Raw genomic sequence first — 25,046 nt, 5'->3', positions numbered from 1 at the left:
ACATACACATACACATAAGAGCAAACGATGAGCTTCTGGCGTAACTTTGGATTCCATCCCATCTCTCACATTGAGACTATACTCGATAGAGACTCATTCACATTGGACGAACTACTCGATGAGGATGAACTGCTACAAGAGTGTAAACTACAGAATCAGAGATTGATCGAATAGTAAGGAGTCTTCATCAAACATACATAACAGATAAATGGAATGAATGGACAGATGCTAACATTGAATGATTGAATGAATGAATGAATGAACAGTCTCTCGAAACCTGAACAATTGAACTTGTTGTTCGAGTATGCTACGATAGAGGTGGCAGAGGAGGGCAAGCGAAGGGATACCTACCCTTACATTGCTTCAGAGATCCTCTGCATGGATATCAACGAGGTGATCGATGCCATCTACAAGGACGAGAAGTATCTGGCACAGCTCTACAGCATGTTGGACCAGCCAGCCATCAACCCATCACTCTCCTCCAACATTAGCAAGGTCGCCATCAACTTTTTGTCAAGAAAGACTGTTGAGGTATGCCATGGCATGATCAGCCTTCCAACCAATACGAATGGGCACCCATCCTAACCTAATGATCAATCAAACACAAATCAGACAATGACATATATCAAGAAGCAGGATAAGATCATTGACAAGTTCATTACACATCTCGATCAATCAGCTATCGTTGACATCCTTCTAAAGATCATCACAATCGAGGAGTTCCAGGGAGGCGCCGGCACTCTGGAGTGGCTGGAGCAAGCAAACCTCATCGGAGGTATTGTTGCCAAGCTCGACCCTGCCTTTGATTCAGATGTATGTTGTCCTCACCTTACCGTGATCGTCATGTGTTATGGAAGACCCTAACATCAACACTACTACCTCATTGTCTAGTTCCATGAGAATGCTGCCTTCCTCCTTTCAGAGATTGTCGAGTCCTCTGGATACGTTGAGTCACCTTTGATAGCTGAGCTAGGTAGTGAGCAGACAATCCAGAAGCTCTACGGCTTTATGTTCTCAGAGGTATGATCCCGAATCGAATGATCACATGACCCAATCAATCAATCAAACTCACTCGATCAATCAATCAATCAAACAATCATACATAGTCACCACTTGGAAGCTGCTTCATCAATGGCCTTACTGTGATGATTAAGCTCATGAGGAAACACAAGGATAGCTCGATTGAGGTCAGCGCACCTTTGGAGAAGCTCGATCCACTGTTCAAGCAGTCGGTCACTCACAGCCAAACTCTCAACGAGCTTCTGAAGAAGCCCACTTCGGACCTCACCTTCACGACTACCACCGGCCCAATGTCTCCGCCACTGGGCTTCTACAGACTGAAGATCATCGAGTTCTTTACAGAGTTGGTCAGCTCTCAGTATCTATGTATTGATAAAGTGTTTGTCGATCATGGAATCCTATCGACCATACTTGTAAGTCAACTCAACTCAGTCAACTCAATCAGCTTTGGCCTCCCTAACATGTCCACCTTCACTCAACTTAGGACCTCTTCTTCCAATACCCATGGAACAACATCCTCCATAACCAAGTGGGACAGATTTGCGAATATATCTTGACAGCCAGCGCCAATGACGAGTTGAAGCTTGCAGTATGTTACCATGTTCAATCAATCAATCAATCATTCTATCAAACGGTCACATACTCACGCCAAACCTAACATCCATACTCTAGTTGATCAAGGACGCCAAGCTCGTTGAGAGGATAATTGCCGTCGACAAGGAGAACAAGAAGGCAGTTGGTCCAATCCAATTTGGCTTCATGGGATACTTGAACCAAATCGCGCGTACAATCAACAGAACACAGAAAGATAAAGCATTCATTGCAGGTATGTGTCATGGCATGTCATGTCAGCCAGCCAGCTAGCTAGCCAGTCGACTCATACTAACCCATCATCAACAGAGAACGCAGAGTGGACTACATACGTTGAGCAATCACTGCAGCCAGCGTTGGAAAATGAGGATGGACTGTTGGGCGACTTTAAGTTGAGCCTGATGATGGCACAACAGGATAATGATGACGATGATGATCAGGTGTTTGTGCACGGCTCACTCGACAATGCCGGCCAGTTCCACGGCTTCCAATCCAATCATATATACGAGGACGACGTTGAGTACGACGAGGAGCACTTTGAGGAGAATGGCGGCCACCACGACGGCGATGACGACGAGGAGGTGCTGCAGTGGCAACACGCAACCAACAACACTGGCGAGAATCACGCTGACAATGGCTTCGTGGCCAAGTCGTCCGTGGTCTTTGAGATCAAACCCGTCGATGCCGAGACGGACATGTCCGAGCTCGAGAACACCGTGCGCTCAATCAACATGGATGGCCTCATGTGGGGCAACTCTGAGCTACTCACCGTTGGCTACGGCATCCAAAAGCTGTCCATAGGCTGCGTTGTCGTCGACTCACTCGTGTCCACCGATGATCTGGAGGAGAAGATAGCCTCCCTCGAGGACATTGTCCAAAGCGTCGACATTGTCTTGTTTAACAAGTTCTAAATATCCTACCACTGTTGGGCAACAACAACAACAACAACAACCACAACATTACAACATCTACAACATCAATAACATTYCCATTCCACTCCCATCTACTCTCATTCAAACTCATTCATACTTACTACACCCTGCAGCAAACAATCAATCGACTAACAGTCTGTCTGTCTGTCTCAAAGAGTTTACTTTATGCTCGCTCGCTCAAGTGCTTGGCAACAACACAACTAACTATCTATTACACAACAAACAACAAACAACCTCGATTATTTATTGCAACAGCCATCATCCATTACCATCACTACTCTATCCATAAATCTTTGGTTTCCCCCTTAGATCAATCATCCATCACATGATAATGAATGAGGTGTTTGTGTGTCTCCTTGTGGACTTGGAAATGGAGGACTGGGACATAAGAAGCATTAAGAACATGTGTGTTTGTGTGTGTCTCTTTGAGATTGATTGTTTACTTCCACTTGCAACAGTAGTAACATCATCATCAGTTGAAGAAAACTTGATATTAATTGATTTTTATTGTGAAACTGTCAAGGAAGGTGATTCACAATGGCAAGAGGCCTTGGATAAGTCAAGGTCGCTTTCGACAACACCCCCACCACATACTCACACACATTCACACACACATAATTATCAATCACATTCGTCTGATCAAGGACTGACACACTACTTGCACCACTTGCACTTGCATCACCATCTTATACTATTACTACTTCAACAACAACTAAAGTTACACCAACAAGTACTTGTCAAACAGGGTCAACCAATCAATCGATCAATCATTCAATCAATTTGGAATCAGTTTGGACTCACTCAATCACTCACTCAATCACTCGGCTGACTCGCTCATTGTCAAAGACAGTCCACAACGAATACACGACAACAGCCAAAGAGGACTCACACTGAGATAGCAGAGCTTTCGTGAGGACCTTATCAAAGAGCATCCACACTATATGTCATCAGACAACACGATATCATCAACAACAACAACGACAACAGCAGAAGCAGAAGCAATGGACACCACCACCAAGATACAGTTGTTGAATGGAGAGATAAACTCTACGAATGATAATAGTAGTAGCATCATCATTGCCAACAGATATGAACAGAATCAACAACAACAAAATAGTAATGGAGAGTTGGAAAGACTCATGCCAGACTTCAAAGTGGTGGACCATAACAATGGCGATGGTGGAGATGACGACGATGACACCAGCGACGACATCTACACACCATTGAATCCAAAAGACCTACATCGTGTATACAATGAGAAGATGTCAAAGCAACATTTCAAGAGCTGTAAGTCATCATTCATTCATTCAATCTTGATGTGATGGATTACTCACACGACCCCACCCACCTGGAATTATTCCAATCAGTTATGAGACCAATTCCACTATCAATGGAGGAGTTCTTTAGGCGGTTCGACGATCCTATAATTGCACTATGTCAAAAGAACACAAGTAGACCTGTTTACTATCTAAGTTTAATCATTACATGTATGTAGCGCCAATGAATATGGCGGCGATGGCGTTTGATGGATTGATTGATTGACACAATCCACCCCCAATCAATGGATATATATATATAGCACTTGTAGCGATAGAAATAGCAATTGCAACACCTTATATCTTATTTATACTGGGCCAGGATGCACTGGCAACAGAGTTCACCTATCTAGCCTTACTTTTGGCTTTATTGTCTCAAGTTCCCAAGAGGTTCTTCTGGAGATTTAGACCATACATGGTACATCGCGCCAAAACTGTATGTTCCCCATCCCCGCCATCATCATCAGAATCTCATTGGAATCATTCCAACCCATAAACTAACATGTTATCACACACTCACACCCATGATCAATCAATCAAACAGATGAAAAAGGACATGACATCATCATTCCCATCGAGAGCTGTTACATGCTCAGTTGTGTATGCATATGCTATTGTATGGGCAGTACTATATTATCAACCTGGACAGGTGTTTAGATGGTGGATGCCATTGTTATTCATTGGTATGATATTGGCTACATCATTCGCTCGCATCAACCTTGGTGTACACTACCCTTCAGATTGTCTACTTGGTGTATTACAGGGTACTATTGTATGTCTGGTTGGTACTGGACTACGTAGTCTTGATATACTTGGATGTTGGTCGTGTTGGGACAATGGATGTTATTCAACATCACCGGCCACCACATTGGAGTTCTCCACATTGGGTCGACTCAACTTCATCATGTTATCCTGTCTAATCATCCTATGTGTACTCATACCAATTGTAACAGTGATGAAGCCAGTGGATTTCTGGTCAAAGTGTGATAGAGTATATGGGTATGTATCTATGTATGGAACTATTCCATGTCCACACTGATCAATCATAACTAACTTCTCCAAACACTCACTGATCAATCAAACAAATAATAGTATGCTATTCCCATCTATATTCTTCCAATTACTGTTCCTTTGCCCAAAGGCATACTCGGAGCATGCATCATTACCAAAGCCACCATCACCACATTGGTATTCTTACCTGTTTGCAATTGGACTGGCGATTGGTGCAACTATATTCGCAGTCAAGGCCAAACTTCGACATCCATTGATCACATTCTGGATCATCTTTACCATTCTTACATCCTCATTATTCATATGGAGGATTGCAATGATCAGTTAGTTAACTTATCAATCCTAGCTCTGTACTACCCTTCCCCTACTCCAATTACAACAACAATCACACACATAATAAACTCTTCGCAACTACATGATGAACATGTAGTTGGATAGACTCTATCCAAGAACATTCCCATCTTCCAACTCTTCGTCAACATATTCATTTGAGTATTCTTCATTTGCTCATTGATGGTTGATTGATGTTCCCATCTTGGGAACGGGCAGCAAATCAAGCAAATAATAAATATTTCCCATTGTCATTGGAATCGAGCGAATGAGTCATTGCTGAAGGTTTGATGGTCAAAACGAGATGGGAGACCAACTTTTTATTCGGATATTTGTCCACTTTATCCTTCCCGATATCGGGTTGGTGGTTGCTGCAGGGTCTTAGGCTACCCACACCACCCCCAACACGACAAACCGACAAACGAATGTTAGTGTAAGTGTTAGTGTGTAGATGGTCCAAATCTGGCAATGAATTGTGAACAAACGACATAACCTCATACACTTTGTCACTAACACTCTCACTCATTCTTTCATTCATTCATTCACTCATTCATTCATTATCAGGTGCCGTACTGTAACGACGATAGAGCTAAGGATAGATCAAATAATATATAATATTAAATAATATTAATAATAACTTGTCAATCAACAAACAACAAGACTACAAGTAGACGACGAAATGAGCAATCAGCCACTACTTTCACCAACAGCTACAAACAAAGCACAACCAACATTCATTAGACGTGACGTGTCCCACAGCCCTTCAGCCACCAACAATATAAGTTTACTATCTAGCGCAATGGAACCAACAATGTCGACGTCGCCACATCTGTCCTTCCCCAAGGAGAAGATCAAGATCCTGTTGCTCGAGAACATTCACACCGCTGCCATCCAGACCTTCAAGAACCAGGGCTTTAGCATCGAGTCGCTCGGCTCGGCATTGTCTGAGGAGCAGCTGATGGAGAAGATCAAGGACGTCCACGTCGTCGGTCTGCGCAGCAAGACCAAGCTCACTGCCAAGGTCCTTGCCGAGGCCAAGCGTCTCATGGCCATCGGTTGTTTCTGTATCGGTACTGACCAAGTCGACCTTGCCTATGCCGAGTCCAAGGGTGTAAGTATCATCTCACTCTTTCGCGACCCTCGAGTCACTTACTCATTCTCTCGCGCAACCTCTAGATCCCAGTGTTTAACTCGCCATTCTGTAACTCCAGAAGTGTTGGTATGTATTGTTAACGCGAAGGATTGAATGGCCCCGCGAGACTACCGCGACTCACTCATTCATTGACCCATTCATTCATTCAATCATTCGATCAACAGCCGAGTTGATGATTGCAGAGATCATTATCTTGTCTAGGAAGCTTGGAGATAGAAGCTCAGAGATGCATACAAAGGTTTGGCGCAAGGAGTCAAAGGATTGCCATGAGATTAGAGGAAAGACATTGGGTATCATTGGTTATGGTCATATTGGTTCACAGTTGTCGGTGTTGGCCGAGGCAATGGGCATGAACGTTCAATACTACGACACGTCCAGGAAGCTGCCACTGGGCAACAGCAAGTCGGTGCACGATATGAAGACACTGCTCGAGACGTCCAAGTACGTGTCGCTGCACGTGCCCGACACTGAGCTGACGCGCAACATGATCAGCACGGACGAGCTGAACATGATGAAGAAGGACTCCTACCTGCTCAACGCCTCGCGTGGCAAGGTCGTCGACATTGACGCTCTGGCCAAGGCGCTCAAGGAGGGCAGGATCGCCGGTGCCGCCGTCGATGTCTACCCATGGGAGCCCGAGGCAAACTGCAAGGACTGGGAGAACGTGCTGCAGGGCTGTCCCAACACCATCCTCACGCCACACATTGGTGGCAGCACAGAGGAGGCGCAGGAGGCCATCGGTGCCGAGGTGTCTGACCTGATCACCAACTTTATCAACCACGGCGGTTCCGAGGGCTCGGTCAACTTCCCCGAGATCTCGATCCCCGTGTCGCAGGAGACTCACCGCATCCTCAACATCCATCAGAACCGTCCTGGTGTGCTGCGTGACATCAACAACATTCTCTCCGAGTTCAACGTCTCTAGCCAGATCCTGTCGACCACCAAGCAGATTGGATACATCATCGCCGACGTCGACAAGGCTGCCTCCAAGGAGATCAAGAAGAAGATCTCTGAGCTGCCGCACTCCATCAAGACAAGAGTGTTGTATTAAGCTGTTGTTGGCTCCACACATGTGCGTGTGTCTGTCTGTGTTTGATTCGTGTCGTGGATGTCCAAGAGGCAAGTCCTTGAGGACCCACATCACTCAATCAATCAATCATTCATTCAACCAATCAAAGGAAGGAACCCTCCTTTTGAACTATCATCCACATGCATGTTAACATGATAATGCCTGACTTTCTTACTTTACCTTTAATTAAATAATAATGATCCCCTACATACTTTGTCGGGGACATCAATGACACCAAGCCAAGGTACCTTATGATCATGTGGAAGACCGTCAACCCAATGTGATGGATTTGATGATGACGCAAAGTTAAACACTTGGTGATGGTCCCGGTCACGACTGCCCATGATTCTCCTGGTTTCGAGTATCGTAATGACAACACATACTTGATGGATTGTAATTGAAGTGGCATCATCACAATATATCGAACCTAGCAAATATTCGAAACACACTTGTCCTACCAAAGTCGGTTGAGTCTGAGGCTTTATTGTTGACGTCACTCCAAAAATGGGTTATGTTTTTTCAAAACGCCTATGATCCCTCCTCTTTTCAAACCCCCATAACTGTGTTGTTGCCATCTTGTCGAGAAAACATCTGAGTGTTGCGTGGCCCAAAATATCGAAAACACTGTCCATTTCATTCAAACAAAACCCTTGACAACATCACACCATCACAAACACCCCACCACACATACATAGAGACATCAACAATTGTCGGCAGTCTCTCTCTCTTCATTCATTCCAAAGGCAAGGACCAACATACTACTGCACTCAACTAACTGCGCCAACATATCATTTTCTCACCAATCACACTGACTTATTATTACCTGTACAAATACACAAATATATAAATTATACAAAATGAGAATTATCTTATCTCTCTGCCTTATTGCCTTGGCCATCAGCCAGGTCTACTCGCACTCTGTGCTCACTGTCCCAACCCCATGGAACACCAACCCAAGCAAGACCTCCCCATGTGGAGGTGGTACGGCCGCAACCACTGCCGTCTACACATACTGCAAGGGCAAGCCAGTAAGTATCCCATGTGATTGATGTGATGGGATAGTTCCACCAGCCTTTCGATCAATATTAATTAATTTATTATTTCATATAATTTAGACTACCATTGAGTGGAAGGTTATTGCTGCTGATGGACGTGGACCAATCACAGTGTCATTGGATACCAATGGAGGCACCAACTTCAACACCCCAGTCACAGTCACTGGCCCAACACCAAACGCTGAGACTACCTTCACCTTCAGCATGACCGTCCCAGACGTCACCTGTGCCAACAACAAGTGCACCATGCAGGTCAAGTCCGACTCGAACTGGTTCTCATGCGCCACCATCAACATTGCCGAGACTTGCAACACCACCAAGTCCGATCAGCTCGTCACCGTCCTCGCCGAGGACTTGAAGTTCTGCGGTGAGTACGCCAACAACCACAGAGTCATGATCCCAATCGGTCAGACCGCCGCCCAGATCGACAATGACGTCAAGGCTGCCTTCACCGCCAACATTGCCAACCCATTGGTCTTTGGAGACAATGGAACCGCTTGCAGAACCTCCTACGCCAAGTACGTCTGCCAAGAGAACTTCCCATTGGACCCAGGTTCAACCTCAGCCGAGAAGAAGCCAATCAACCTTAACACTTATTCTGATTGCGTTAACATGAACACTGATGTATGTATTCCATGGGTTTACCATCCTTAATCCTAGCACTCTCATTCAATGAATGATACTAACATCAAACAATCATTCAATCAATCAATCAAATGATTACAGTGCAAGACTACCAACCTCCATTTGGGTCTCTACCCATGCTCCCGCAATGCTGCCTCCTCAATGGTTCCATCCATTATCTTGGTTGCCGTCTCTTTGATCGCCGCCGTGTTTATGTTCTAAGCAACGACTAATGCTTCAGGACCTTGTTACACTACTTCCTTCCAATAAACCTTAAACCCTTACCCTTACCCTTGCCCTCGCCCTAACCCCAAACCCTTACCCTTGCCCTCACTCCAACCCTTGACCTGTTCATCAAAGTTTGATTGACTCAACCCTCGAGTGACAGAGTGACAGAGAGACAGAGAGAGAGAGATAGAGATAGAGAAGAGAATGGATAGTCTACCAACCTATGTGATCAATCATATGTTGACAATAATGAATGAATGTATAACAGCCAGACAGAGGATGGATACTACATTGGATATGCTCTGTTTAGCTCTGGTGAATAAGAGGTTCTTCAATATCGTTAGCCATAATCATAGAGTAATACTAAACAACTCTGACTTTATACAGCAAGGTCATAGACATGTACCTGAAACAGCATTGATGTTCATTGGTGAGAGTGAAGAACAACGTCAACAAAGACTCATTCATCATCAACAACAACATCAACAACAAGGACAACAAGGACAAGGACAAGGACAACCAGACATATCTGTGTTGTTAGGAGTTCAAGATCCACTACAAATACAAGAGGAGGATGTTGCGGATCCAGACAATTTATTCCGATTGATGAGAGGCATGAAGTTGGTGATACACCTGAGGCATATACAGCCACCGCATGTGGACCCATCAACGCAGATTGAGCAGCACATCATTCAACTTGTTGAGCCGTCTCAAACTGCATACTTCACATTGTCAGTGGTGGGCAGGGCTAAGGATAACACCATGCATCGCTCACTGCCATGGAGCATCACAACCTTGGGTCTAGGACCTGGATTCCATCAACCGATCACTCCTGGCATATTCGGGGATGCTCCATCATTCACCAAGCTGGATTGTGGTCTTGGCTTCAACAATGTGATCGCGCCACATTCGTTGCCAACGACGCTCATATCACTAAAGCTACGAGACATGTTCAACACTTCACTGGCCCCAGGCTCACTCCCAAACTCATTGGAGAAGCTATCGTTTGGATATTGTTACAACAAACCGTTTGAACCTGGTTGTCTCCCATGGTCACTCAAGTCATTGAAGCTTGGACACATGTTCAACTGCCCGCTACACCCAGCATCCTTGCCACGCGAGCTTCAATTCCTCTCGTTTGGCTTCTATTTCAATCAACCGATACAGCCTGATACACTGCCACAATCACTTTTGCATCTAAAGTTTGTTGGAATGTTCAATCAACCGATCGACGATCGACTGCCTATATCAATCAAGTCCTTGGCATTTGGCCCCAACTTCTTGCAGCCACTTACGCTTCGTCGACAGACATCCATCACCTCACTTGAGTTCACATCGATGGTGTACTGCCCGATCAAGATGGAGGACTTGCCACCAACAGTTCATACACTTCTGCTTCATCCATTGGATGTTGAGATGATACCATCAACACTGACATCACTCACATTGTATGACTACTTTGATGGGATGTTTGATCAGTATCTTGGACAAAGCTTGCCATCTTCCTCGCTGACATCATTAACCTTTGGTAAAGCATTCAAACAAATCATTGTTCCTGGTTTGCTCCCATCGACCCTCAAACGATTGGTATTTGGCAGCAGCTTTAATCATTCTCTCCTGCCCAACTCGCTGCCAGACTCGATTACAGAGTTGAGGCTTGGAGCCAACTACACCAAGCCACTGTCACTGGACAACCTCCCTTCATCACTATTGAAGCTATGGATACCTACGATGGGCATTCTCAATCTCAACAATATACCTCAATCACTCAAACATATTATGTTGGTGATAATATATAACGCTGACCACCGACCGCATTCACGATGTCTAGAATTCAAGGCTGATCAGTCGATACTCATTCCATCCAACAACCTTCGATTGGACTCATTATCAATTTCAATTACTATGGCGGACGAAATCAACGATGATAGGACAAGGATATTGGTAATCAAACAGTTGTTGTCAGATTATTATCCGAATGTTACCAACATTTGTGTTCACTTTGTCACCTCAACCGACGAACATCATTCAAACTCAATTACAAAGTTGATTACAACACGAAGGATTACACCTGTGCATTCATGGTTCATACTCTACGATCATGGAGTACACACAAATGACAACAGGTGCAAACTCTATAGTATGGATTTATCAATTTGTGATCCAACTACTTCCACGACTACAACTCCTTCTTCATCTTCAAAAGGTCCAACCGATCATGTTAGTGATCAACATCAATCGTTCATGTGGATCACAGCAGTTGCCATCATGATTCCAGTAGCATTGTACATTGGTAGACTGCTCTGGCGTCATAAATAATTACCAGAGTGACACTCCCAACATCAATCACGACACTCTCATTGAGTGCCTACTTTGAGAACATGGTTGGCGTAAAGGGTCTGCTCGAGTTGGTGTTGCCTAGTATAGATGTTATTCAGCCAGCTGATATAGAGTCAATGTTGCCATCACATCCACCTTGCCCACAGGCTCCAACCGATATATCAATTCGAGTTGGAAACAACCAATAATCAAACAGTTGCTAGTTGATTATCCCAATGTCAACAGCATAGTTGTGAGGAGGTACAGAGTGACAGATCATCGTCGTCAGCATTGTGGTGGATACCAATAGCTGCAGCACACCTTTGATACTCATTGGACAACACATTTGTCAAAGAAAGAAGAAAGAAGATAATATCTGTTCAGGACACCAAAAGTGATCGTGTTTTTTAGCAAAGCCACTTTTCTGATCATCATTTTGTTGGAACAACCAGCATCCATCCATTATTTGTCATCTAATCATAGTGTGTAATAATAAATTATAAACATATACGAGATAATAATATATACCTAGTAGTATTAATAATGGAGAACTTACCAAACATTGCAATCAAACATATATTTGAAATGATTATTTCAAAATCAGATAGAGAGGATTATACATTGGATTATGGAATTGATATCATCTGTTTGGGCCTCACATGCAAACGATTCCATACTATAATGAACAGTGTATTGGACAGCTTCAACACACCAGATACTGTCCAGTTGTATGTTGGTGGCACTGCTGACCGACTCCAATTACTACAAGTGCTTCAACGAGACAACGACGCACTCGCCCTTGTAACCGAAGAGGCCGCTCGTGCACGTTTGGAGCAACTATATCTTGAGATAGAGCCAGAGACTCCGGATATGGAGGAGATACTTGACGAGCAATGGGAGCAAAACGAACAATTACAACAGCACAATAATCCTGGGGAGGTGGCCATGTTCAAATTATTACATCAATCTAAACTGTTGGGTGAACAACGAGTTGTACAAGATAGGCATTACATGATGTTGATGATACTCAAGATGAACATTGAGAAGGAGATGGCGCAGCAAATACCACCAATGATACTCAAGTGTTGTCCTGAGACCTATCAATCATCAGATCAGATCAAGACAGTCACGCTCAGTCATTGCTTTGATCAACGCATTGGAAAGTACTTTGCAGCCAAGTTCCCATCACTGACAACGTTGATCTGTGGCATTCGATTCAATCATCCAATTGATCAATACTCACTGCCATACTCTCTCACTTCGCTCACTTTTGGAGAGCTGTTCAATTTACCTCTTGCCGACAATGTTTGGCTCCCTCCATCATTGCTGACTTTGAGGTTTGGTTACTGTTTCAACCAACCAGTGGAGCCAGGTTACCTCCCTTCATCACTTACCGAGTTGGAGTTTGGAGAGATGTTCAACCAAGAGATCGAGCCCATGACTTTGCCCAAGTCTCTTCTCACATTGAGGTTCAACTTCTACTTCAATCAACCCATCAAATCAGACACTTTGCCTGTATCATTGACGGCGCTTGTGTTTGGAGAAATGTTCGCTCAGCCACTTGATGGTCTACTTCCACTCTCACTCAAGTCATTGGCGATTGGACAAAACTTCTTGACATACTTCACTCTCAAGGAACATCAATCAATCACCAATTTGAATATTCCTTCAAGCAGACCAATGCATATTGATGACATTCCATCATCTGTTCATACATTGTCAATCAATCCAGATATTTGGCATGAGCAACATATGGAGCATTTACCAATTCCAAGTTCAATCACAAACCTATATTTGGGTGAACACTGCAATCATCCGTTTCAATCAATATTTGGACCCAACTTGAAGAACTCCTCAGTCGTACGATTATATTTGGGTAATCAGTTCGACCAAGTGATTGAGCCAGGAATGCTTCCACCAACTCTCCAACTTTTGGACTTTGGTTTATCCTTCAATCAAAAGTTGTTGCCAAACTCACTGCCAGATTCAATCACAGAGTTGAGGATGGGTCCGTTATTTAATCAACCACTGAAAAATCTTCCAACAGGTCTGATTGACTTAGAACTTTCAAAGATAAGCACCATCAAGGGCACTAATCTTCCAGCATCCCTTCGAGGACTTGGCATATTAGAGTCACACGTGATCAAGTTGCAATCAGATTCAAGCTTTGACTTGACCAATCCTGATGGTCAACCAATCACTTTGCCATCATTGGACAACCATTTGGATTTGCTAACCATTGGATTTCATCTTCACGACGAGCATTCTCATTCATCAAGGTTGAAAGAAATGATAATCAAACATTTGTTCTCGATCTATCCCAACGTCATTGATTTCATTGTACTTTTCTCAGGACCTAAAGAGAGGCATGGTATGTCTGTGCGCAATACGTCATATTGTGCCGACCTACAACAAGGAAAACAGCCAAGCCTTCATTCATGGTGCCGAATCTTTGGAGAGGATATTGGTCTATTGAAACAACCTGAACAGAGGACCATCAGTTTTAAATCCATTGACCTTACAAAGGTCCCAACAATGGTACCCAAATCCTCCTCCTTCATGCGACAATGGTCTTGGTTGGCGATAGCCACAGCAGCAGTAACAGCTATACTTCCAGCCCTCTATCTTGGACATTATTTGTTGAGATGAAAGTAGGACCATTTCCATATTCTTCAACAAAGAATAATAATAATAAAAATAATAAATATTTATATATATTCATACAATGATGAAAATGAACGACTTGTTATTGTGATATATAGTATCAAATATTTTAGTGATGTGGACAAAGGATGGTCTTTACCCTTTTGCCAATGACAACATCAAAGAAGTAGGTTTTATTGGTCGACCATTCTATCATAGAATGGACAAAGTTTGGTCCAGTCTTGAGCATTGGTTCGAGACGATCACTCCAGATTGGAGTCGCCAATAATCAAAATATCTTAATCTATATTATCCGAGTTTATAAACAATCACTAAGTAAAACTCATGGACACCGAAAGTGATCGTGTTGTTTTTGCCATGTGACTTTTCAGATGATGTTGAGAAAACAAGGTTCTCCACTCATTTGTTTGTCATTCAATCAAGATAATATATATACATATAAATAGATATATAGAGATTATATATATATATATATTAACATTGCAACCAATAATGGAGACCTTACCAAACATTGCAATCAAATATATCTTTGATATACTTATTTCCAAAGTAGATCTACCGGTTTATCTAATGGCTAATGGAATGGATATCATCTGTTTAGGTCTCACTTGCAAACGATTCTATACTATAATGAACAGTGTATTGGACAACTTCAACTCAACAGATAATGTACAGTTGTTGGTTGGTGGCAATGTTGAGAGGTTCCGTCTTCTACAACTGCTACAAGTATTTTTCGATGGAGACAACAACGCTCTCAACTTTTTAAACGGGAAGGTCGCTTATGAACGCTTTGCACAACTCTGGAAAGAGACAGTGCCCGACCTTCCGAATATAGAGCAGATTCTTCAAGACCAATGGCAACAATACCAAGAATTACTTGATCAGATTGACGTCGATGAGGTGGCCGTATTCAAATCATTACATCAATCTAAGCTGATTGAGGCTCAACAAAGTGTAGAGAAAAGGCATCACATAATGCTGATGAATCTCAAGATGCACATTGAGAAGGAGATGGCCGAGCAACTACCACCAAGGGTACTCAAGTGTTCTCAAGTGACCTATCAATCGCCAAATCAGATCAAGACAGTCACACTCAGCCATTGCTTTGATCAACAGCTTGGCAAATATCTTGCAAACAAGTTCCCATCACTCACATCATTGAAATGTGGCATTAGTTTCAATCATCCCATTGCACCAAACTCACTGCCATCCTCCCTCACGTCGCTAGAGTTTGGAGAGCTGTTCAATTTACCTCTTGATGAAAATGTTTGGCTCCCTCCATCATTGCTGACTTTGAGGTTTGGTTACTGTTTCAACCAACCAGTGGAGCCAGGTACCCTCCCTTCATCACTTACCGAGTTGGAGTTTGGAGATATGTTCAACCAAGTGATCGAACCCTTGACATTGCCCCAGTCTCTTCTCACTTTGAAGTTCAGCTTCCATTTCAATCAACCCATCAAATCAGATACTTTGCCTGTATCGTTGACGAACCTTGTGTTTGGAGACATGTTTTCTCAACCACTTGATGGTCTACTTCCACTCTCACTCAAGTCATTGGCGATTGGACAAAACTACCTGCCAGACTTTACTCTCAAGGAACATCAATCAATCACTGAATTGAATATCTCTTCTTTTCTTTTGAGACCAATGCATATTGATGACATTCCATCATCTGTTCATACATTGTCAATCAGTCCAATGATATGGCTTGAAGAAAATATGGAGCATTTACCAATTCCCAGATCGGTCACAGATCTCTATTTGGGTGTATACTTTAATCTGCCCATTGGATCATTCTTTGGAATCAACTTGAAGAACTCCTCCATCACCATATTAAACTTGGGTTCTCTATTCAACCAAGTGATTGAGCCTGGAGTACTCCCGTCCACTCTTAAACATTTGGATTGTGGTCACTCCTTCAATCAGAAGTTGTTACCAAACTCACTACCAGATTCAATCACAGAGTTGAGGATGGGTCCGGTATTTGTACAGCCACTCGTCAATCTTCCAAATGGACTGATTAGCTTGGAGACTCCAAGTATCAGTTCCTTGAAGAAAGACAACCTTCCGAAGTCCCTTGGAGGAATTGTCATATTCGCATCACATGTGGTCAAGATGCGATCAGATGCAGGCTTTGACATGACCATCGATGGTCAACCAATCACTTTTCCATCACTTGATATCCATTTGAATTGGATCACAATTGGATTTCATCTACCAAATGATAACACTCCTTCATCAAAGAAAAAGATCATCAAGCATTTGTTCTCAACTTATCCCAACGTCATTGATTTCAACATAATCTTCACTCGATTGGATCACAGATCCCAATCCATTACAGTACGCAATATATCTTTTACAGACCAACTACATCAAGGAGTACAATCAAGCGTTCATTCAATGTGTCGTGTCTCCCCAGATAATCTCCTTCTAATGGATCATCAAGTTCAACAAACAATCAAATTTAAATCCATTGACCTTACAACTGTGCCCACCATGGTCGCCACCTCAACCTCCATTATCGACAGACAATGGTCTTGGATGGAATTGGCAACAACAGCAATAGTATCACTACTTCCAGCTCTCTATCTTGGACATTATTTATTCAAACGAAAGTAAACCCTCAACCCTCAACCCTCAATCCTAACAATCCACCTTTGATATCCTTGCCTTCACATCCAAACATAATAAACTTAACATTAACCCTCATCAATCTCAGTATCTTCAATTTGCCAAACAAACTCGAGTATCATCACGATCGGAGGACATCATCATCCATGGTGTAGAATCACAACAATAAGTCAAACTGACCATGCTAGTCAACCAAGGCAGACTCATATTTCTTTTGAATCCATTAACCTCAAGGACAACGGACGTCCACGGGTCCTTTTAGCTCCAACTTCCACTCGGTTCAAAAATATCTAATGGAGGTAGTAATAATGAAAACAACAAACAATGGTTCAAATGGATTCCAGCATTGGCAATAGCAGAAATAGATGGCCGTCTTATTTGGAAATGATTGTCGTCATGAATCATGAAACGAGACCATGACCAAAAAAAATATCTGCCTCATTTTCCCTCAATTCTAACGACTGATCGTTGACATGTGACAGGTGTTACCCTACTTGATCTACATCAATCGATCAATTAAACAAATAATCAAACAAATAATGTATATTTATATCTTTACTATTATACTATTTACTACAACTATAACAATATCAAGTGGACAAAGTGGATTTGAAGCACGTGTCCTAAGGCTTGGAAATATTGATAGACTCTGTGAGACAGCCATCCCTATGCAGATCAACAACAATGACCACTATGTACTAAGTTATATTAGATATATTGATGTTTACAATACATCATATCCATCCAACTACACTGAAGGTTCGACAATAACACCAACAAGTAGTTATATTAATTTGAATGCTAAAGATAATGTAGCTGCTTGGTCATCGACCAATGTCGGTGATGTGATCTACTCAATCACTTCATTCAATATACTATGGAGTAATCTTTCGGAACCATTCACATCTGGCACCATACCATTCACAAATGGCTCCATACCATTAGATATTATATCTGATGGAGCATTCACCTTTGTGGGCAAAGACGATACCAAAGTGTTCATAATCGACTCGATCCACAAGAAGTTATACTACTTACTGATCAACATCACTACAAATGATATCCCCTCTACACTATCATCAATCGATATCAATGATCTCGTAGAAGGTGGATGGACTTTGTAAGTATTATGGTATACCAATCAATCATTCAAAGACACTAACTAACATACAATCATTCATTCATTCATACAACAGTGCACAAGATAATAAGAATGGTTTACTATTCGTTGCAGATACTAATGGTAGCATTGCTACATTCAACATGAATAATCTGACTATTCAACCAACCATATTCAAGAATAGCTCATTGCTAAACATTGGTGCAATGACAATGGATACAACCAATTGTCTATTGTTCATCTGTGCCAAACAAAAGAACTATGCTAGTACCATGCACATACTAAAGTACTCGGCGACAGCAACAACGATGTCTACGATCTCAACTCTATCCTACAACATGACAATCTCAACCAGCGGATTATTATATGAATGTGCCGCTGCCGCCTACGACCCAGTCCAAGGTCAGATATTCTTCATCGGCACCGACGATAGTGGATTGGCAGTAATTGGAGCTGGTACAAGAGCAGGCATGAAGACCAACTTCATATCATTCTTTAGTGACATTCCAACATCAGTTTATTCTGATGTGATTGGCCGCTCAATCAACACATCCAACAGCATCCTGACATTGGTCACCAGCAGAGACTATATCGAGTTGACCTACAAGACAATCTGCGATGACGACTGCAATGGACAGGGTAGTTGTCTAATGGGCGTGTGTCATTGTAACTCGAACCACTCGGGCGACACTTGCCAGATCAATTTGTGCTTGTCCAACTGCTCTGGGCATGGTGTCTGCAAGGGTGGTGAGTGCCAATGCGAGCCAAACTATCAGTCAACGGAAGACTGTAGTGTATTTGGTTGCTACATGAATTGTAGCAAGCATGGTGATTGCATTACAGAGCAGTCAAACGGTGGCAATCAAACCTACTTGTGCCATTGTCATGATGGCTTTACAGGTCTTTATTGTGAGTTAGCCGTACCTGTTATCCCAATAACAAACACTACTACAATAACTGCTACTACTACTACAACAACTGCTACTCCTATTACTACCACAACAACAAACGTGCCATCAGGTGGCAACATAGATCATTGGTCATGTATCTGTCTCATTTTGTCCGTTGCAATGACACTACTCACTTAAAGGTGACCACGATCAATCATTGAATAAAGTTGTTGTGGATGTAATGAATGAGAGAGGCTGATGTTCCTTTCAATATGATTTCTGTTTGGATAATATGTGGAGGATCGACTTGGATGTCCAATTCAATCAATCACAATCCATTACCAGATAAGTGTACAAGACTGATACAATATTAACCACGTCAGCTGGCACAACATCTACTAATACTACTACTACTCCAACTCCATGTACAGCTATTGGTACATCAAGCAAATCAAACTCCCAAACACCACCACAACAACTAGATAGGCAACACGGACCTGGAGATTCACCATCGCCAGGCAATTATTCCGTACATGTCTGGTAAAGGCACTCTAACATGTTTGGCTAGGTCCTGAACGCTGGACGAGTAGTGACGTGGTCATTATTGATTTACCTCCCCATTACGTGACATCATCTTTGGGATAGACACGATCAATACATCATCATGGTCGACAAAAGATCGATCGAACGTAAGATTATGTTTGGGTTGTATTCATTGATTGACTGTTTGATGGATTGAATGGGTGGAAAGATTGATTGAATGATTGTTTGTTTGATTGTTTAAAGATTGAGGATGGATTATAATAATCTTTGGATAGACCTTCACCAAATGAATGATGATCATAGTGAGAGCGGATGCGGTACTTGTCAGCCAACGTCAAACATTTCGCAAATGTAAACGACGTGACTGCCAAGCAATGGGCTGTGTCGCATGACCAATCCAATTTTAGAAATTTAGTTGTTTGCAGATTATACTTGATTTATCAGACCAAGCGTTTATTAAGAAAGTGACATCAACAAAGCCCCACCTCAAAGTGGGTCCTAAAAAACCAAGCTTAGCCAATAAACCTGTTTCCGGATTTTTGTGACACTCGTCAAGTAACTCCCGCAGGAGAGTTGCTGAGGGAAAGGACTTTGTCGAAAAAGTATAAAAGATGACCTAGGTAAGGTGATGGATGTCAATTAAATATTATCTCTATCTTCTTAATTATTTGTAAAATACATAATGATTATAAACTCTAAATCATTACTAGCATTAACATTGCTATCCATTGTTGCAATCTCCGCACAAAGACCAAGTATGTACATGGAATCATCCCACCCCACCCACTTACCACCACACCTCTGATCACACACTAACTCAAATAAATTATTATATCTCTCAGAGTCCTACTCATTGCCAGTTCCAATATTTGATCAATTGCCATCAAAGAATGTAAACTTTGAACCAGACACCAGCCAAATTAGTGGCCTCTCAGCCAACATGGTGGGATCAGCCCTGAATCCAGAGACCAGGATACCTATGCTATCCAAGAACTCTGATTTGGAGCAGGCCAGGATATTAGACGCTGAGACGTTTGAAACATTCTTTGCTCTCTATAATGAGATTACTCAATTCATTCCATACAATCTCACATTCAACTTGTTGGACGAGGCCACTGGCATCTACCAAAGTGTCTACAATACCTTCTATCCAATCAATCACTTGGGATGGGACAGTGGCAAGCCCGCGACAATCTACCATGACGCCAATGGCACATACCAGAACTTCCACTTTTGTTTCAAGTTGAATGCCTTCTTCACCTACCAAGGCAATGAAGTACTCACCTTTGGCGCCACTGACGACTCTTGGGTCTTTGTCAACAACAAATTGGTCGTGGACCTTGGAGGTATCCATCCATTCATGTCAAGCTCTTTGAACCTTTCTTCCATGGCCAACCTTAATCTTGCCATTGTAAGTCTGTTTGATTCAGAGCCACTAATCGAAGCTCTATTACTAACACTCAATCTATCCATCAATCAAATGAAGGGCAACACATATCCAGTTGACTTTTATCATTGCAACAGACACACTGATGTGTCCACTATGAACATCACTACCAACATTGGCATGAAGTGTCTGGTCTATGATTACTGTGGAGTTTGCAATGGAGATGGATCATCATGTTGTATCGCTCAGGAGACCTGTGGCGACACAGACGCATGTACCATCGATGCCTGCCCACCAAGTAACTTGGCTGGCGTGAACCTATACAACATCAAGGCTTACTGCACTCATACTAAAATTACTTGTGAGAAGCAGAATTTGGCCGATCCATGTCACGAGTACGCCTGTGTTGGTGGAGACTGTGTGATGGTTGGAGATGCCCATTGTCCAGAGATCGAGTGCCAAGAGCTGGTCGGCTGCAACGTTACCGAGGGAGGTTGCCAGTACAAGCCCAAGTGCGTTGCACCTGACGCATGCACTGATGTGAGCTGTGTAAAAGGAGAGTGTGTCCGCACGCCAAAGAACTGCACTGGTGACGACGTTTGCCAGGTGTACTTCTGTGATCGCGAGAAGGGATGCTTCTCCAACCTCAGGAACTGCACTCCATCGGACCCATTGCCAGAATGTATGATCGCCTACTGTGAGCCGAATGTAGGCTGCGCGACCAAGACCCTCGATACTGAAGCCTGCAACTGCTGTGACCCAACCAAGACCCCACCATGTATGACCGCCACCTGTGTCAACCAAAAGTGCGTCTACGAGGATATCGACCCAAGTGACAACAACCCCTGCACAGTCGACTTGTGCGACCCGAAGACCGGAGTGATCTCCCACGATCCAGTCAAGTGTGATGGCACCTGTCAGAGATGTATCCCCAAGTCTGGTGGTTGTGTGGATATTGACAAGATGTGCAACAATTCCAACTTGTGCTCCATCCCCAAGTGTCAAGGAGGTAACTGCACATACACCCCCAACTCGTGTGATGATGGTAACCCCTGCACCAGTGACTACTGTGATCCAGTTAAGGGCTGTTACCACAACCAGACCATCTGTCCAGACCTGGGAAGATGTTTGATTGGAATCTGTGACAAGGAAGAGGGATGCACCATGATCAAGAGGAACTGCACCGCAAGTGACTTCTGCGTGGAATATCTGTGTGATGACCGTCTTGGATGCGTCCAGTTCCCCAGGACATGTATCCCTGCCAATGCCACCTGTCAGTATGGTGTCTGCAACAGTAAGGCCAGTGCTTGTGAGTTCTTTGATATCAGTCCATTGCCAGAGGGTTGCCAGTCATTATCGTCTTCTTCTACTACCTCGACAACAGCCACACCTTCTTCTACATCCACTTCTACATCAACTACAACAACTGCCGCGTCCACTACCACCGATGGCTCGTCCACTACGACCAATGGCCCGTCCACGACCACCACAGGCACAACCAAGCAGTCCACGACAACAGTGAACCCAACCAGTACCACGACCACCACCCTATCCGGTACCACCACATCAGGCAGCTCCACATTGATTGTCTATTGGGTGCTTGTTGCCACCGCACTCCTTGCCTGTATCCTCCTCTAGGAGTCTCCATTTAGACCTTGGACCATTGTCCAACAACAACTACAACAACAATAAAGAACATCGAGTATTGACGCGCTTTGGATTGTTGTTCACTCATTCATCAACTGACTCGAGTCACTGGATTTACTTGAACTTGCCTGATCTGATGACCTTCTTGATGTCATCACTAGACAATGCCTTGTCCTTGTCGCCAATGAATCCAACGACGGTAGGGTTGGTGAGCAAAAGATTGTCGAGGAAGCGCAGGATGTCATCTTTGGTCAGTGCATCCATTCCACTGCAGATCTCTTCGGGTGAGCGCCAGATGCCAGTGGACACCAATTGTCGGGCCATGTCGTCGCAGAGCACATTGCGCAGTTCGAGATTCATGAGAATCATACTCTTTTGTTGGCGCTTGGCGCGCTCTACCTCCTCGTCGGTGATGAGACGGCGCAGACCAAGCAGCTGCTCCAACACCAGGTAGAGCGCGTGTATCAGGTAACCCTCGTCGGTGGACACGTGCACGCCAAACAGACTGGTGTTGGAGTAGACGTTGAAGAACGCCGAACAGACCTTGACCTGCTGCAGACGGTACACGACGTTGAGATTGAGTCGACTCTGCATGCCCTTGCCGGGACCGCCCGTTGAGTAGTCGCGGCCGCCGCCCAGCAGCGACTGCAGGACGAAGCCGGCCAGCAGCTCCTTGCTCTCGCTCAGTGATCGCAGACCCTTGAATGGGAAGGCCAGATAGTAGGCCTGCTCGCTCTTGGGCTCGGCCATTATAAAGTTGGTGCCGCCAATGTATTGTGGCACATCGCTGTTGCCCAGTGGTTGCTGTTGCTGTTGCTGTGTTTGGAGGGGAGCGGCGTAGGGGATGTGACTAAAGTACTTCTCGACGTAGGCCACCAGATGCTTGTGCTCGATTCCCGTGGCAGAAACGACGATGTTCTTGCCAATGAAGTAGTTTTGCATGGCCTGGCGCAGAGTGTCGGTGGTGATGCGCTGGTACTCCTCGGGCTTGGCGAATGTCGTGTGGCCAAGATCCTTGTCGCCATAGGCTGTCTGATGCAGGATCTCGGGCAGGAAGGCGTCGGGCGATGACAACAACATGTCAAAACTACGCATTGCGTCCATCTTCTTCTCATCAAACTCTTCCTGTTGGAATAGTGGACAAGTGATCTGATCGGCAAACGATCGCATTATATACTCAACATCCTTTCGCAATACCTCAACTGATATCTGCATAATATCCTTTGATGACGATGCCATTGCATTATTAGACACTGTCTCATACTTTTGTACAATGTCTGCTGTTGATTCATTCTTTGTACCCTATTTGATTGATTGATCGAGTGAGTGGAATAGTTCCAGTGATTGATTGATTGATTGATCGAGTGAGTGGAATGATTCCATTGAATTATTGAATGATCACAAGTCTCCGACATACCTTGAATGTCATCTTCTCGAGAAGATTGAAGACACCTCGATTGTCGGGCGTCTCGTACTTTGTGCCGCAACGAATGTAGAGACCAACTGCGCAGGCGTTCTCATTGGTCTGTTGTGAGATGACACGTATACCATTTGGTAATGTAGTAGTATCTGCTCTATTAAAGTTTAATGATGACTGTGTTGTTGTTTGTGTCTGTGATGTAGTTGATGTTGATGTTGTAGTTGATGTTGTAGTTGATGTTGATGTTGGGTTGTTAACAATGTTATTAGCAGCTTGTTGAACGAATTCTGCTAATCTAGGATGAGGCTCTGATAGTGGAGAGAATGGTGATTGTTGTAACTTCTTGATTGGTGGTAGTTGAGCACCTGCTGTTGTGGCTGCTGATGATGCTGTGGCCGATGATGGTGATGAAGGGTTCTTTAGATCATCCCTTGAGAATAACAATGACTTGTTCGAACTGACATGAAACCTGCTTGTGATATTGGCCAAGAATGATTGACCAGCGGCGGCCGCCTGGACCGTCCTGAATCCCTTGATTATATTATTCATCTATATATTGTGTATGTATACTAACTATGGTGCTCGACACACCTATGACCTTTACTCTCTCAATTGAATAATTGACGAGTCAAGTAATAATAATAATAATAATAAATATTGGCTAACCAATCGAATGCATTAAAGTATGACTTTGACCTCCCACGTGATCTTGATGCATTCATGAATTGACCCACATTCATTCCAAACAAAGATGGTTTCGAAGTTTGTGAACCTCGCCATTCACTCAAACATTAGTATTAGTTAGTTAGTTCTGTTCGAACAACTCACATAGCGCACTTGTTTCCAGACCTTTTGGTCAACATCACAAACACTTGTGATCTAATTCAATTCAATTGGACAGTATGACAACTAGTACTTATATTCATACTCAATTAATTATCCGGATAATTGATAATGATGAATGTGTCCAAAGCCAGGAGAATATCAACAACCTTCTTCAAACATTGTATATCATTGGTCAGAATTGTTAGACATGCCATGATAATAGGATTGGACAATGACGATAGACGCCCATGGCAATGAAATCAATCACTCA

General features: G+C 43.4%; 10 protein-coding genes across 10 annotated transcripts; 9 read left to right on the top strand and 1 right to left on the bottom strand.

Moving 5' to 3' along the window:
- Positions 1-258: 258 nt before the first annotated feature.
- On the top strand, positions 259-2,522 carry SAMD00019534_030080 (hypothetical protein; the record flags this gene model as incomplete). Its single annotated transcript, XM_012901141.1, has 7 exons — positions 259-531; positions 613-813; positions 892-1,020; positions 1,107-1,433; positions 1,505-1,609; positions 1,693-1,846; positions 1,921-2,522. 7 exons carry the CDS (start codon positions 259-261, stop codon positions 2,520-2,522), a joined length of 1,791 nt encoding a protein of 596 aa, XP_012756595.1.
- Positions 2,523-3,484: 962 nt separating this feature from the next.
- Positions 3,485-5,198, top strand: SAMD00019534_030070 (hypothetical protein; the record flags this gene model as incomplete). The annotated part of the gene is made up of 5 exons (XM_012901140.1): positions 3,485-3,830; positions 3,911-4,030; positions 4,123-4,295; positions 4,404-4,858; positions 4,952-5,198. The coding sequence occupies 5 exons, from the start codon at positions 3,485-3,487 to the stop codon at positions 5,196-5,198; spliced, it is 1,341 nt and encodes a 446-aa protein (XP_012756594.1).
- An 801-nt stretch (positions 5,199-5,999) lies between these two features.
- Positions 6,000-7,404, top strand: SAMD00019534_030060 (hypothetical protein; the record flags this gene model as incomplete). Its single annotated transcript, XM_012901139.1, has 3 exons — positions 6,000-6,311; positions 6,377-6,419; positions 6,518-7,404. 3 exons carry the CDS (start codon positions 6,000-6,002, stop codon positions 7,402-7,404), a joined length of 1,242 nt encoding a protein of 413 aa, XP_012756593.1.
- Positions 7,405-8,279: 875 nt separating this feature from the next.
- On the top strand, positions 8,280-9,323 carry SAMD00019534_030050 (hypothetical protein; the record flags this gene model as incomplete). The annotated part of the gene is made up of 3 exons (XM_012901138.1): positions 8,280-8,450; positions 8,538-9,101; positions 9,204-9,323. 3 exons carry the CDS (start codon positions 8,280-8,282, stop codon positions 9,321-9,323), a joined length of 855 nt encoding a protein of 284 aa, XP_012756592.1.
- Positions 9,324-9,935: 612 nt separating this feature from the next.
- Positions 9,936-11,648, top strand: SAMD00019534_030040 (hypothetical protein; the record flags this gene model as incomplete). Its single annotated transcript, XM_012901137.1, has 2 exons — positions 9,936-11,469; positions 11,536-11,648. 2 exons carry the CDS (start codon positions 9,936-9,938, stop codon positions 11,646-11,648), a joined length of 1,647 nt encoding a protein of 548 aa, XP_012756591.1.
- A 681-nt stretch (positions 11,649-12,329) lies between these two features.
- Positions 12,330-13,308, top strand: SAMD00019534_030030 (hypothetical protein; the record flags this gene model as incomplete). The annotated part of the gene is made up of 2 exons (XM_012901136.1): positions 12,330-13,183; positions 13,284-13,308. The coding sequence occupies 2 exons, from the start codon at positions 12,330-12,332 to the stop codon at positions 13,306-13,308; spliced, it is 879 nt and encodes a 292-aa protein (XP_012756590.1).
- Positions 13,309-15,440: 2,132 nt separating this feature from the next.
- On the top strand, positions 15,441-16,907 carry SAMD00019534_030020 (hypothetical protein; the record flags this gene model as incomplete). Its single annotated transcript, XM_012901135.1, has 1 exon — positions 15,441-16,907. A coding segment is annotated over one exon (1,467 nt), but the record flags the coding sequence as incomplete, so codon positions are not given.
- Positions 16,908-17,482: 575 nt separating this feature from the next.
- SAMD00019534_030010 (hypothetical protein) lies at positions 17,483-19,148 on the top strand (the record flags this gene model as incomplete). The annotated part of the gene is made up of 2 exons (XM_012901134.1): positions 17,483-18,063; positions 18,140-19,148. Coding segments are annotated over 2 exons (1,590 nt in total), but the record flags the coding sequence as incomplete, so codon positions are not given.
- A 1,030-nt stretch (positions 19,149-20,178) lies between these two features.
- On the top strand, positions 20,179-22,521 carry SAMD00019534_030000 (hypothetical protein; the record flags this gene model as incomplete). The annotated part of the gene is made up of 3 exons (XM_012901133.1): positions 20,179-20,251; positions 20,339-20,907; positions 20,983-22,521. 3 exons carry the CDS (start codon positions 20,179-20,181, stop codon positions 22,519-22,521), a joined length of 2,181 nt encoding a protein of 726 aa, XP_012756587.1.
- Positions 22,522-22,644: 123 nt separating this feature from the next.
- SAMD00019534_029990 (hypothetical protein) lies at positions 22,645-24,499 on the bottom strand (the record flags this gene model as incomplete). Its single annotated transcript, XM_012901132.1, has 2 exons — positions 22,645-23,832; positions 23,948-24,499. The coding sequence occupies 2 exons, from the start codon at positions 24,497-24,499 to the stop codon at positions 22,645-22,647; spliced, it is 1,740 nt and encodes a 579-aa protein (XP_012756586.1).
- Positions 24,500-25,046: the final 547 nt, after the last annotated feature.

Source organism: Acytostelium subglobosum (assembly GCF_000787575.1).
Source record: "Acytostelium subglobosum LB1 DNA, scaffold: scaffold5, whole genome shotgun sequence".
Taxonomy (NCBI): domain Eukaryota; phylum Evosea; class Eumycetozoa; order Acytosteliales; family Acytosteliaceae; genus Acytostelium; species Acytostelium subglobosum.
Note: the sequence above shows the minus strand (reverse complement) of the source record. Positions and strands in the feature narration are given on the sequence as shown.